Source organism: Corvus cornix, chromosome 1A (assembly GCF_000738735.6).
Source record: "Corvus cornix cornix isolate S_Up_H32 chromosome 1A, ASM73873v5, whole genome shotgun sequence".
Lineage (NCBI taxonomy): Eukaryota > Metazoa > Chordata > Aves > Passeriformes > Corvidae > Corvus > Corvus cornix.
Genome location: NC_047057.1, coordinates 35,065,045 through 35,078,735, shown reverse-complemented (window position 1 = coordinate 35,078,735; position 13,691 = coordinate 35,065,045). Strand labels below are relative to the sequence as shown.

General features: G+C 41.4%; 1 protein-coding gene across 4 annotated transcripts in view; it reads left to right on the top strand.

Annotated features, from left to right (window-relative positions):
- Positions 1-13,691, top strand: part of PTPRB (protein tyrosine phosphatase receptor type B) — a 63,578-nt gene that overhangs the window by 12,185 nt on the left and 37,702 nt on the right. For 3 of the 4 annotated variants that reach the window (XM_039570367.1, XM_039570366.1, XM_039570369.1), the window contains exons 4-7: positions 3,430-3,706; positions 10,602-10,880; positions 11,207-11,464; positions 12,726-12,989. In XM_039570367.1, the coding sequence (XP_039426301.1) occupies positions 3,430-3,706; positions 10,602-10,880; positions 11,207-11,464; positions 12,726-12,989 (1,078 nt within the window). Of the gene's footprint in view, positions 1-2,892; positions 3,262-3,429; positions 3,707-10,601; positions 10,881-11,206; positions 11,465-12,725; positions 12,990-13,691 lie in introns of those variants that run through there. The other variant, XM_039570368.1, reaches the window with a different exon arrangement.

Genomic DNA, 13,691 nt, shown 5'->3' with positions numbered 1-13,691 from the left:
GGGACAATAGTGACATTTCAATTGAACAAAATGTTTGGTTTAGAGCTGCCTTGGATTTCAAGTGAAACTGCAGCTTGCACTTTGAATCCATGACAAAAGCTATGCAAAGCCCATTTCCTCTTGATTAGAGAGACAGAGAGGTTGGTGTTAAAAAAAAAAAATCAGGAAACCTTGGGAAAGTGTCTGAAAGGGACTTTGGAGCCTGCTATTAGAGACACGTCCGGCAACTCCCAAAACTCACTTCCAGTTCTTTTTTCAGTTTAGTTTCTTGGCTTGCCACACAGATCAGTAAGTGTTAAAGACTGTGTGACTGCTGATTTACTAAAAGCCCATTTATTCACTACCAGTCTGGAAATAATTACTTGCATTATATTGGCTATTCTATATAAATATATTGCCACCAGTGAATGATGGACCCCTCCAGTTTTATTCCAGTGCTGGCATAGGCGTCTGTGTCAGACCTTACCTGTGTAGCAGCTTTTGCTGAATAACATACAGAAGGAAGTCTCAAAACCTGTAATAAACCAGTACCTTCCTACTAATACAAAAAAGTAAAGATTTTATGATAGCAGGAATAAGAGTAATAAAGTAGGAACTTCTAAATTATGAGCACTTCTGAGAAGCAGTAACATCATTTTCCTCCACACATTATCTTATGCTATCTGGAAGAGACAAACAGGCATTTATTTCCAAAAGTCTTTAAGTTTCACTTGTGGTAGGTTCCACTTTTTTTCCCGAATTTGATGTTTGCAGTGTTGATTATGTTGGGGTTTTTTTCCTTTTACTTTTTACATCTGCTTAAATAACTTCCATCTAAATATCCAAATTATATCTTCCCTGCAAGTTCTGGTCATGGATGTTTTCAAAAATCCTTGTTCTAACGTGAGCTCCACTTTTCAAGAAAAAGCAGGTTACCCTGAACGTTTTAATTTTCAGAGAGGGTTTTGAAGTAATCCAAACATCCCAATAAGCCTTCAGATTTGCACTTCTCCAGTGCTAGAAAAGTATTGGTGTGGTTTATGCCGTTAAGTCCAAAAAGCATGATCACCTAAAGAAGAAATCACACTGTAAAACACTCACCTTAAATGTTTACAAGACATTTATGTCATTTTAGTCCCAGTTTAGGTCTAAGAAGCACACCTTGTGTTTCCCATCAATGGTATGATTATTCCTGTGCTAGCTCTTTGGGGCTTGGTTCCTCCTTCTGTCTGAAGTACGTAAAACATCTCTTCCAAGGGAGATCTTCTGTGATGGGCTTGAGAATGGCATAATAACCAACACAGATTTATATTGTCACTTAAGGCAATGATCATAAAGTTATTAATTATCCTCAGCTTTGCAAAGTACAGCACAACACTTTCAGTGCCATGTCCCTAGGACCAGGCATGGAGCTCCAATGGGACAGATGAAGTTTTCTGTAGGTGCAGGTAACACCCTTGAGTGCTCAGACTTTTGATTTCAGAACAGAAGAAGGAGAGCTAGTTTTTCACATATTTGTATCTTGTTTTACAGGCTGGTGCCCAGAAAAGTTCTAGAGCAGCAGCCCCCCTAAAAGGCAGACTAATGTTTGTAAACCCAGAGCCTTTTTCTCACTCAAAGAGGGCAAAAGTGATACAGAGATGGTGTTGAATTTGCTTGAGGTACTGCTTTTAAAAGTTAAAATCCGCCATGCATAATGCAACACAGAAGTATGCAGAAAAATGCCATTCCCAATGAAGAAAGTAAATGTCCATTTCCTTCTCTTTTGTGCACCCCCAAATTCACTCCATGGCTGCTATTGTGTATTTGAATATCTGAAGGTGCAAAATGCTTCTGCCCACACTTCTTCTCTGTCACCCCACGTACACACTTATATGCGAGTTTTCAGAGGCTGATAGTTAAACAAGAAGGAAACGGGCATGCATAACAGAAATGGAAAACTCTCATTTTGGCTGTACCAATCTCGGAGTTGCACACAGCTTTATTGATGCAGTCTGGAAACAGGGAGACTTTCTTGCTTTCCATGGTGTGTGTAATTTCAGCTTGGGAGTTTTTCAGGGGATGTGGGAAGGAACTGTTTCGAGGACATGAGTTGAAACAGAAAACGGAGATGGCTTGGCCACTCACAGACAGACTCTGCTGCTGCAGGCAGGAGCTCAGTGTTGGGCTCTGCTGGGCTCTCCTGGACACAAGGCCTCTGGTTGCAGTGCCACATGACCAGGGAGAGAATGGAGGCCTTGGTGGTCTATGGTTAACCCTTAAAAACATCAGAGTTTGGGATGCGGGAGCTGGAGTGGTGGGTTTGTCATAGCTGAGGCCAAGAGGAGGTGGGATGGCTGTGAAGGGTGGCAGGTGTGAGGAGAGCAGGTATGCAAGGTAAGGTGGCCATGGAGTAAAGCAAGTGAAAGGCGAGGTGGCCAAGAGGAGTTGCAGGCAGGAGGAGAAGGAGCCACACGAGGCAAGGCAGCCGTGAGGTGAGGCAGGCAAGAGGCAAGGTGGGAATAAGGCAAGACCAGCATGAGACAAGGCAGCTGGGAGGTGGGGCAGAGGCAAGAAGACATTGTGAGTCGATGCAACCACGAGACAAGGCAAGGCAGCGCCAAGTGAGGTGAGACAATAGTGCCGCGCCCCAACAGCGGCACCGCTGAGGGGCCCCGTGCGCCGGGAGGAACGCTTGGGAAGACAAGACCCAGGGGAAAACCGACATGAGGAGGAAACGGCGAGGAAGGAAGGGAGGTGGGGTGGGAGAGGAGCAGGGAGGAACGTGGGATCCTTAAGGAGAGAGGGGCGGCACCCCGGGGCCGGTTGCCTGCCCGGTGGGCGGCAGGTCCCGAATCGCCGGGCTTCGCCCCCCGCAGCGAGACGCGAGGAAATCGCCTCTTGATTGCGGAAGTCGGCGGGAAGGGCTTCGGGAGAGTCAGCCCGGGTCAGAATGGCAGCGTGGGAAGCGGCGGCCGCCTCCCCCGCCTCCTCCGCTCCTCCTCAGCCGCGGGCGGGCAGCCCCCCCACCCCACGCCGGTGTCAGGGAGGTGGCTCGGCTGCCGGGGCAGCCCCGAGCGCATGCAGCAGGCGGGCGGCCCGGCACAGGGCTCGGAGCCCGGCGGGGAGCGGGGGCCCCCGGGGCCCGCCGCCGTCACTTCGCTTCTTCGGATCCCCCTACCCCAACCCCGCCGTCCCTTCCCCTTTTCTCCTCCCCGCGAGGGTTTTTGGGGTTAAAAACTGTCGGCGATGCTGAGCTATGGAGCGGGATTCGCCCTGTGGACGGCGCTGGCCCTGACCAAGGTGAGCGGCCGGGAGGAGGCGGGCGGTGCAGGGTCGCCCCTCGCAGGTCGCAGGCGAGCCTGGGGGACACGGGCAGGTTCGCTCCGCACCGGCACAGCGCGGGGATGGGGCCGGGGGCTGATCCCGGGGCACCGGCGGGTCTCTCAGAGCTCTCCCCGCTCTCCGCAGGCCGCGCCGGGGCAGGCGGCGGGATGCAGCGCCAACCTGACGGAGCGGAGCGTCGCCGGGCAGAGCGTTCGGCTGCGCTGGGGCGCCGCGGGCCGCGCCTGCAACTTCAGCCTGAGCGGGCGCTCCGAGGACGGGGAGGCGGCCGGCTGCCAGCCTTCGCCCCAGGGGAACGGCACCTACGGCTGCACCCTGCGGGGCCTGGAGGCCGGCACCTGGTACCACCTGCGCATCGAGCCGCTCGCCGGCGGGGAGCCTCTCAACATCTCCGTGCAGACAGGTAAGGGCGCGGGCACGGCAGGTGCGCGGGGAGGGATGCCGGGCTTTTCCTTTCTCTCCCCTTGCTTCGGCCGGCTCCAAGAGGAGGAGGGCGATACCTTTACAGTGGACAGTGTTTGCTGAACTAGCAGCCCTGCATTTGAGTTCTCTTTAGCCCGCTGCCAGAAGTAACTACTACCGTCAGTTAACCCAGCAGACTTGAAAGAAGAAGGTGCTTTGAGGACATTAGGTCAGAAAAATGTTTTATGTAGTAGTAGCCCATAATATCTTTTGTGCTCATACAAGCATATTGTTGTCATAGTTCCTCAACTGACAGTTTATTTACTGTGTTTAAAATACAGTCTATTTCATAACAGGTAAATCTTCTTCAAGGGTAACTTACTGTTTCAGCCCATTTCAGCCCATTTATTCTGCCTAACCAGAGTCTAAAAGTCAGAAAGTAAAGCTGAAACTTCCTTCTTATATGTTTTCCTTGGATATCACCAGTGAGGTGTTATGATACACAGTTGTGTGCAGAGCACTTACAGTGTCACATCCATGACTGGCTCTACAAATGGTCCAGCAGCCTGACAGAGGACTGCCAAGGAAAGCCCTCTTTTTGCATTCGTGCTTGTGTGGGCATGTGAACAATTCAGCTGTGAAGCAATGGACAACATCGAAGAACAGACAACAGCTGCAGTGACACAGCTGGCCTCTTTCTGCCTGTATTTGTGCTTTTTTGAAGATGATAAAATAGAATATTATTCAACCTCTTAAAGGTAGTAGTTCAAGACCCAAACCAAAGATGTCTTAAATAAGGTCCATCATTAAATGCCTTTCTGATTTGCTCCTAAGGTATTAGTTTTGGAGAGGTACTTAATGTTAGTATTGAAGATTACAGCAGCCAAATACTTCACAATTACCTGTTCAGAGTTGTCACTTTCCGTCCGAACCTTTTTCCTGCGTTAACCATACAAATGCACTAAATTCTCTCCATTATTTGCTGTGGTAGCTCAAGTTAAAAAAATCCATTGACAAGTCTGCTGGTGTAATAGCTATACATGAAGCACAAGTCATGTCAGTTGGTAAAAATGAGTAATAGTTTCTATGCAGACAGTGATTTAAATTTGTCGTGCATCATGCTGATTGTTTTTAATATTGATATTGATGACTTGTAGTGTGAAAATTGAAAGAATAGATCGACCATTGTCAGAGAGACAGGTATAAATCACCGTCATTTCTGTATAGTAAAGGTCTATTATTGAACACTTGCATAGAAGTAGAGAAGATACCACTTTAGAGCACATTTTGATTAATGCATAACCATTAACGCAGAAGCTTGTACATGCCATTTATGACTTTTTTATCACTAAATAGATTTTTCAAGGCTGTAAGATGAAAGTGATTGGAAGCAGCTGATCATTAGAGTCATGTTATGTAGCTGACATCAAAGTGAAAAGTCTGATTAAAGTTTAAGTTGAAATACTGAAAATTGGTATACCACAGTTGAACTGAGGTTTACATTTGGATTTTGGATAGCAGAGATCAGTCAAAAACATGAAATAAGAATAGAGGAACCATGAATGTTTCCTGCAGAGAGCTACTCAGATTGCTCTGTGGTTCCTTGCTTTCCTTGAGCTGAGTTGCTTGATGGTGTTCAAAACACACAATTAGCTCCAAAATTTGTCATTTTTGTTTCTAAAGAATGTACAGGATTTATTATGCTTGTGAGCAACCCATGTTGTATTGTCCATACTAAGCTTTTCAATGCAGGATGAGGGAGGATTATTCCTCTTATGTTTCCACCAGGGGCAGCATTTTAAACCAGTTTCATGGAAGCTCTCTTTCACCTGTTCCTTTGTAATTTGATGACAGTAGTTTTAGTTTACTCTCTACTGAGCCGGAGTGTCCATAGGCATCCGTTGCTGGAAATTGTCCTGTGAATATGGAGGTATAAGCAGTCTTTTCAGCCATATAGTAAACAAAATTTCCACCTATTTCAACGGTAGTGAAACTGAGCTACTGTGGGCCATCTGAAACCACAATGTCTGACCTTAGTACTCAGTGAGGTTCCCTTCCTGAGCTCTTGCTCTAAGGAAGATGGGCTAAGCTGTCTGTTGAAAGTACTCAGCTTTCTACACTGGCTATTGAAGGAGGCTAGGTTAGACTAGAAAGCTGAAGTGTAGTTGGTTGAAGTGAACAGAATCCTATCTCATGTGTTTCATTTTTGCAAAATGAGGTTTGAACATCTGTATCATCTTGATACAAAATATACACGTGAGAAAGTGCGAGAAAATTGCAGGTTTGTTTATATACCTAGTTCAGAAACTAGCTTTTTGCTCATATTCAATCCTGTTAAAAATTTCACATGCCAGTTCTAAGTTTTCATCAGGTTTCTTACACAAAGTACTTGAGTAGCTAAGCACATAAAATCCAAAATATTTGGTTAAATTTTGAGTGTAATCTTTTCTGACTAGGGACTCGTGGTGACAGCAATGAATAATGCATGCCATAGTTGCAGTGGTAATGCAAAAGCTTGGAGAGGACCAAACTGGCCTTTTGAGTATATAATGTCACATTAAAATCATAATCTATGTTGTGTGCAAGTTTGATATTCTGATAGAATAATTGTGCCGCCTGCAAAGATTCCATAAACTCTCAAGTAACACCAGATTCACCCTTGTGAATCTTTGCGGAGAGAAGCAGCTTCTATTTCACTTGTGGATACACAGATTTGAAGTCTAATAATGTGTGAAATAGTGGTACAATAATCCACACTAGTCCTCTAAAGTGACTGTCTTTACTCAAGAAATTTTGATCTGTGGGTTGTCAATTTAAAACAGCAGGTATTTAATCCTGTAGAGCAGATCTAAAATAGGTCATCCAAAGTGATGGAAAATACAGTCACATATGCACTTTATAAGCCATGTGTATATAGACATGCAAACACACACAGTGGGGACATTTGTGCTATTTTGGTAGAATAGGAAAGAAAGAAAAAACTGATAACTCCCTTTATCAGCTCTAAATTTTCCACTGCAAAATTGAGATTACAGATGTTAGAAGGCACAAGTCTGCATATTTGCTTCATAATAATATTTACAATTTGTTGGGCTTTTTTAGTATATATATGTACATGAAACAGCACACAAAACCGTACAACTAGTCTGCATGCTGCTGACGTTTTAAAGCTGGGATACACACCTTCCAGTCCTTTCATGTTATATTTTTTGTTGTTCTCAGTAAAACTATTTCTATGATTGAGAACTGATGTGTGGCAGAAGATGGTAGGGTTTTGTCTTTCCTGATTTCAGGTAAAATATATTTTAAGTTCTCAAATCTCCACATGTCTGTGTACCAGTATAACTGTATTTTAGTGAATGACTAGGTCTAGTTAAAAACAGTAGTATTAAAATTACAGTTAAATTTATAAATTTCAATTCTGAATTGAAATTTAGAATTGAAATACTGGTCTAGAGAGCCATGAAAAACAATTTGGCAATTCCCCCACTTTCAACTTTGTCTTCTAAAATAGTCTTATAAATGCCACTTTCAAAATTGTTTTCTACAAAAATATTGCAGTGTTATATTATGTTACTGCTTAATCCAAGCCTCCTGTACAGAGATAACTAACAGGTAAATAATTTTTTTGTTAGAAAATCCATTAAATATTCGAATGAAAAGAAGATAGAATTTTATCTTTGAAGACACAGACTGTTAAGAGTGCTTTTTCATTGTGATATGTAACTCTCTAAATGCCAGAAGCATGCCTTGGCCGTATGTTCAATCCTGTAAATTTCGAATTATTTGGGACAAATTTGATTTATTAGCCATCTGTAGGAGCAACATGTGACATGGCTCTAACTATAGGCTGTATAATCTTATCATCTGTAATCATGTAATGATTATGATCATCATTTCAAAGGCAGAGTCCAAGAAGAAAATAAATAACCATGTTTTAAAGATTTTCTAAGTTGCTTATCATCCCAAAGAAATAGGTATTTGTACTTAATAAAGACAACGAAATCAACCCTCTTTACTTAATCTTCAGAAAAGTCCTTATAAGTAGGTTACTGTTTTATGAAGAGGGAAAACTAGAAAAACGATGGATAATATTGTAGGAAGATGACTGAGACTGGCAGGAATTCCCCGTTACTAAGTCCTGGGCTCAAATCTCCCAGTTTTTTTTTTTTCTCCTGCATAAGGCAGGTGTGTTTCTGTGCTTACAGGCTGTCACTGGAGTTTGACATAGCCATATCTATAATTTGGATCTGCAGCAGCTGTGCACCCAAACCATATCCTCTTCCCAAAAAGTGAAAATGGAGTTGCAATATAATTCAAAGACCATTAAGTCTTCTGCAAGATGCCTTTGTAGACCAGGGGATATTAATTCATATAGTGTCAAATGGTATAAAAATATCTTAATGAAAATATTTTATTTCTGTGATCTATCAGTGTTGTATCGTTGCCAACAGAGACTTGTATAACAATGTAAATGGTTTTTTAAGTGTTTGTTTCCATCCAGGGCTCTTTCAGCCCAGGCACTTCCCAGTCTCATTGTTCCTTTGTTCTAGCGGATGTACAAAGCACTGAGTGTTTTGTTTTCTGGACCAGATAGATTAGATAAAGTCTGAATTTCTGAACTTCACCTTCTAGGCACGCAACTTTCTTCTTTGCTCGTGCACTTTAGAAGACAGATTACCCAGGACGTATAAATGCTTCTAAAAATGCAAATATCTTCTTTTGTCAAATTTGGCAAATAGTACAGATGACAATGGTGATTACTTTTACAGGACTAAAGAACAGTCAACGTTATCCTAACTTAGTCAGAAAGAGGGTTAAACTTCTTGACAGTTATCATGACTGTTCTCTCAATGTCAGTCAAATTAAAACTTTTTCATCTGGCTGTGCATCTGACCATATATAGTGCTGGAATTTATTTCTGACTTCCAAAGTCTGACCTTTCAGATTAGAACAATCGCCTTCAAGGAACAAGATTATACCCCCACTATTCCCTTTTGCCAACATAATAGTCTTTAGCGACTTAGTATATATTATAGGTGGAGCTGGTAGTGCAGCCTATTGTTAAGATTTCCTGACACTTTTCATTAAAACCTCCTGTTTCAATTGCTGTAACTGGGTGAAGTTTTAACTATTTGGCCTGTAGTTTGATGCGCTTGGTCTTTGAGTTGATTTTTAATTCTTTTTTTCTTTTTCAGATTTTAGCAGACTTAGTTTGGCCTTTAAGAAAACGTTCAAGAAAAGATAGTTAATTTTATTGATTGATTTTGTTAATCAATTTGTTTGAATTTCATCTTTTTCTAACTAACTAACATCTCTGTGGTCCAAAGCAAGAATTTGAATTTAAGCAGAGACATGTGTTCAAAGGGACACAGTATTTTTCAGAGTCCCAGAAAGGTTGAGGTTGGAGGGGACCTCTGCAGGTCATATGGTCCAAGAGCCCTGCTCAAGCAGGACCACCTGGATCTGGTTGCCCAGGACCATGCCCAGTTAGTTTTTGAATGTTTCCAAGGAAGGAGCTGCCTCCTTGAATTCCTAATATACTTGATTGACAAAATATACCACCAAAACCTGGACTACTCTGTTCTCAGCAGAGCTCTGTAGGAAGTGATTAAACCTTCTACACCACCCAGACTTTGAAGAAAAAGCAGCTTAAAGGCTCCTAGGCCCTCCTACCTATGTATTTATAGGGGAGGGGTAGGTTCAACTTCACCCTTTCAGCCTTTACATTGCATTTTTTAGTTGTGTGATCTGACACTTTTTCATCTCCTTTGTTCAGGGAACCAAGCAGCAATGACTGCATTGGAAAAACAGTCTTTTTCTTCTGTGTTTGAGGTGCTGTTCATAGAGAGACCACAGTTCTCAGCCTGGATGCACCTTACACTTCTGGTCTGATGCTAGGAAAGAGTAGCACAGAGTGTACTCGTGTGGTAGGCAAATTTATTCCTAAATTATTGGGAAGCTTTAACGTCCCAACTTGTGAAGGCTTGATTTCGCTGCTTTGGGTTGTTTCACGATACCTTCTCAATAAGAATTTGCTTAACCTTATTGGAAGACATAAATGTCAATACCTTAGTACATCAACATGTAATACATTTGTGTGGTTTGCATGAAATCTTGTGAGTGATGAAATACACCTGGAGAAAAAAAGCAACCAGATTCTTTTGGTTTAGTCAGTTTGCCTTCCCTTTAGACGGGATCTTATTTCACAGGTGATTTTACTGGAGATCCTCTTAATAAACAACATAATGAATGTTGAGAGTTTCAGAGAAGTAATTCCAATATTAGTTCCTGAAGGTTTATCCGATGTACTGTTCAGGGGTTTTTAAATTTATATGAACAGTACTGCAACAGAGCAGAAGCATATTCTATCAGAATCTGTTTCAAGTCATTGAAGCTAATGCTAAAAACAAAAGATTGTTTCCCTTAAAACTGTATAAATGCTCATGCCCATTAGTAATAAAGTGTAGGGTGAGTGCTAGGAAGTGAAAGCTGTTGCTGCCATCTATAAAGCTACATTACACTGAGTAAAATTTGCTGGGTTTCCATGTTTGCTGTTTCTTATTAAAGTTGTTACAGCTTTACTATCAGCAGATTTCCAGGATTGCAATATACATCCACAGTGGAAGTGTTTTGCTATGTGCATGTCTGTGTGAGTGAGCATGTACAAATATATTAAAGTAATACTTCTGAATTCTGCAGGACTCTCTTGTAGACTGGCTTCAGTGTATGGTGTCTTTAAATAGAAAGAAAAAGCTTTTTGAAAGTATTGGCTGCATGATGATGGTAAAGGGAGAGTTTCAGAAGAATTTTTGTGCTGCTGCGTAAAATTTCAGGCAATCCCAAATCAAGAAATGGTTTATCTTCTCTGTTTTGTTTTTTTTTCCTAACTGCAGATCCCTTGCCACCATCTCGTTTGGAAATTAATAAGGAGAAAACTACACTCACAAGCTTGCAGGTTCAATGGGATCCTTCATCAGGAAAGGTGGACATGTATAACCTAGTATTATTTGATCATAATAATAAAAAGATACAAGAAGTCTCTGTACAAGGAAGGATTTCAAAACCAGAAAATACATTTTCCAGTCTCATTCCTGGGAATAAATACAACATTGTCCTCAGTGCAGTTGCTGGAAATAAGACTACCCCTGAACTTCACATAAGTGGATCTACTGGTAGGACTTCTTTTCCTGTAGTTACAGTATTCTTCAGATGTGCGTTTTGAAACTAGCAAATAGATATAATTCTTCTACCTGGCAATATATGTATATATATTTATGTAAGTATCTATTGATTATAAGTAGAAATGAAATATGAATCTCTGACTGACACAAAAACTTGTTTGCTAAGAATGGGGTCTCATTGTTATTGTGTATTTGGCATTGGGTGTTCAGTAACCGTAAAGAAACCCAACACATTCCAAGAGTAAATCTATTCAAAATTGCTGAAATCATGGAGATAACCATTAGGCCTTAAGCATGTGTTCTTTTTATATCAACAGTTCCATCTCCTGTGAAAAATATTCAGGTCAGCATCAAGACAGACACTATCCACGTTTCGTGGTCTCCTGGCTCTGGGCGTGTGGATCGTTACAGGCTGCTGTTACTGGATAATCATGTACCAGTTCATGAGATTCACCAGGAAGGTTCTCTGACCACCTACACTTTTTCAGGACTTACAGCAGGCCACCTGTATAACCTCTCTATCATAACTCAGGCTTCAGGATTGGAGAGCAGCAGTTTTCAAACAGTCAGGACAGGTATGATTTCAGAATTCATCACAACAGAACAAGAACCTAAGGCCATAACCTAATAGCATTATAGAACATATTTCAGAATAATAAGTGATTCATAGTCCAAGTTAGAGACACCATAAACTTATTTAATTCCATAAGTTACCACTGCAACAAAGTTATGGGCTAAAAGGAAAGTGGAAAAAGTCAGAAAGGGAAGTGGGAAAAAAATGTAAAGCAGGTTAAGAACTTTAAAATTAAATGTTGGCGGTTAGGGTTATTTGGAGTTTTTGTTTGCCTAGTTGGTTGCTTTGATATGGGTTTTTGTGGATTGTTGGGATTTTTTCCTTTTCACAAAAAAATATTGATTGACAGAACTAGAGTTTTAGAAATTACATTTTTTTCAGGAATATTTTTCAGGATGGATTTCTGTGGTCACACAGATAAAGATAAGATAACATCCTGCCAGAGTCCAATGGTTAAAACACTTACATAGGCAGAAAAGGGTCATGCCTTCACTCTCTTTAATTTCTGGGAAGAGTAAGATGCAATTTCTTCTACAGAAATCTTATCATGTAAACAGTTTAATATTAAGTGAAAATATTGTCATGTCTAGGATGCACAGATGACTGCTATTGACACCTGGGCTGTTCTGGGCATTTTACTAATTTAATTTTATTTCTTCAGAAATTTTTATTTCTTTCTGTTGTGGGTGCAAAGATTTTAAATCTCACAGGTATTCTTAGAGTGTAAAAGCATTCCATATGGCTTGCAGCATGGTCCTCCATTTCAGTACCTCCTGCGACTCAGGCCTGTGAAATTAAGATATTGGAGCTGGCTATGCTTTTCTTTTGGTGGAGTGTTCGAGTAAAGGAATCTTACTCAAATCCCTTCTACATTGCTGTAAATCAGGCATAGCTGCAGTAATGCTGTAATGCTTACCAAAATGTAGCAGGCATCTCTTGTCCTTAGGAGCACGTGCATGATCTGGTTTATGGTCAAAATGATGGATGTGCGTGCAGACATGGCTAAAAGATTTTCTGTTCCATGAAAAAAGAGTGGGCATCATAAGACATGTCATTCTCAGAAGTGCAATGTCTTACACAGGGCAGGATTCAGTTGCACTGTGACCAGACTTTGCCCTTTCACTGTTCAGGCAAAATCATTCATACTCCATCTCATATAATTATTCAAAATCAAAAGTTTACTGTGGGAGTTTGGGAGGCAGCAGGTCTTATATGTTTTGTGGTAGATATACTTTATTCTCTTTCTTATTTTCTTTTTTTAGCCCCAGCCGAAGTCTTAGATTTGATGGTGACTAATGATGGCAGCTTAGATGCTTTAAAAGTTAAGTGGAGAAGACCTTTGGGAAACCTCAATTTCTATAATATCACTTTGTCTCATCTTGGATCAGTTAAAGAAGTCAAAACTGTGCAGCCACCAGTCACGGAGGCTCAGTTTGACAAGCTAACTCCAGGACGTCTTTATCAGGTTACTGCCCGCACAATCAGTGGTGAACTGTTCACTGATCGGACAGCAACTGGCAGGACATGTAAGTCTTCTGCTTCAGTAAGAACGTTGTAACTAATGCTATTTTTGCCTACGCTGGCCTTGTAGCAAATCACAAAAGAGACAAAATGATTTGGATTCCAGGCAAAATAAGATTAAGAGCGCAGTACTGTTTCAGGAGTACCCCTGCTGACTCTCTGGCAAAAGTTAATCTGTCAGCCAAAAGCAGCTCCAGCGTATCTTGGGAGCAGGCAACAGAAGTGCATTTTGGTTGGACTGTATAGTTGAGTGAGTCTGTTACAGAACTGTTGCATACTACTGCACTTTCATTCAGGTTAACCTTGTTATCTTGAATTCAGCTCAACATACTAGATAAAATGAGTTACGTTATGGGAAAGTGTGCATGTAGTCAAATTATTAACAGTTTTTAAAGTAATTTTGCAAGGTCTAGTCTTATTCCTCCTTCCAGACACAAATCTACAAACGGGAAAAGATTAGGTCTCAACTTTCTTTACTATTGACAGCATGGATTAACAAAGGCATGTGGCAGCCTTGATGGAGCTGAGTTAGGAGTTCTTTGTCTTTTCTCAGATGTAATAATTTTCTTTCAGGTAACTCTTGTATGAGTTCTGAACCTGAAAAATCCTGCATAATTCTCCCATAGCATTACTGGCCCTAGAGGTGTGTCATCTTCTCCATAGCAGCCTAGCCCGACCAGAAGTTAGATGGTAAAAGATGTCTAACT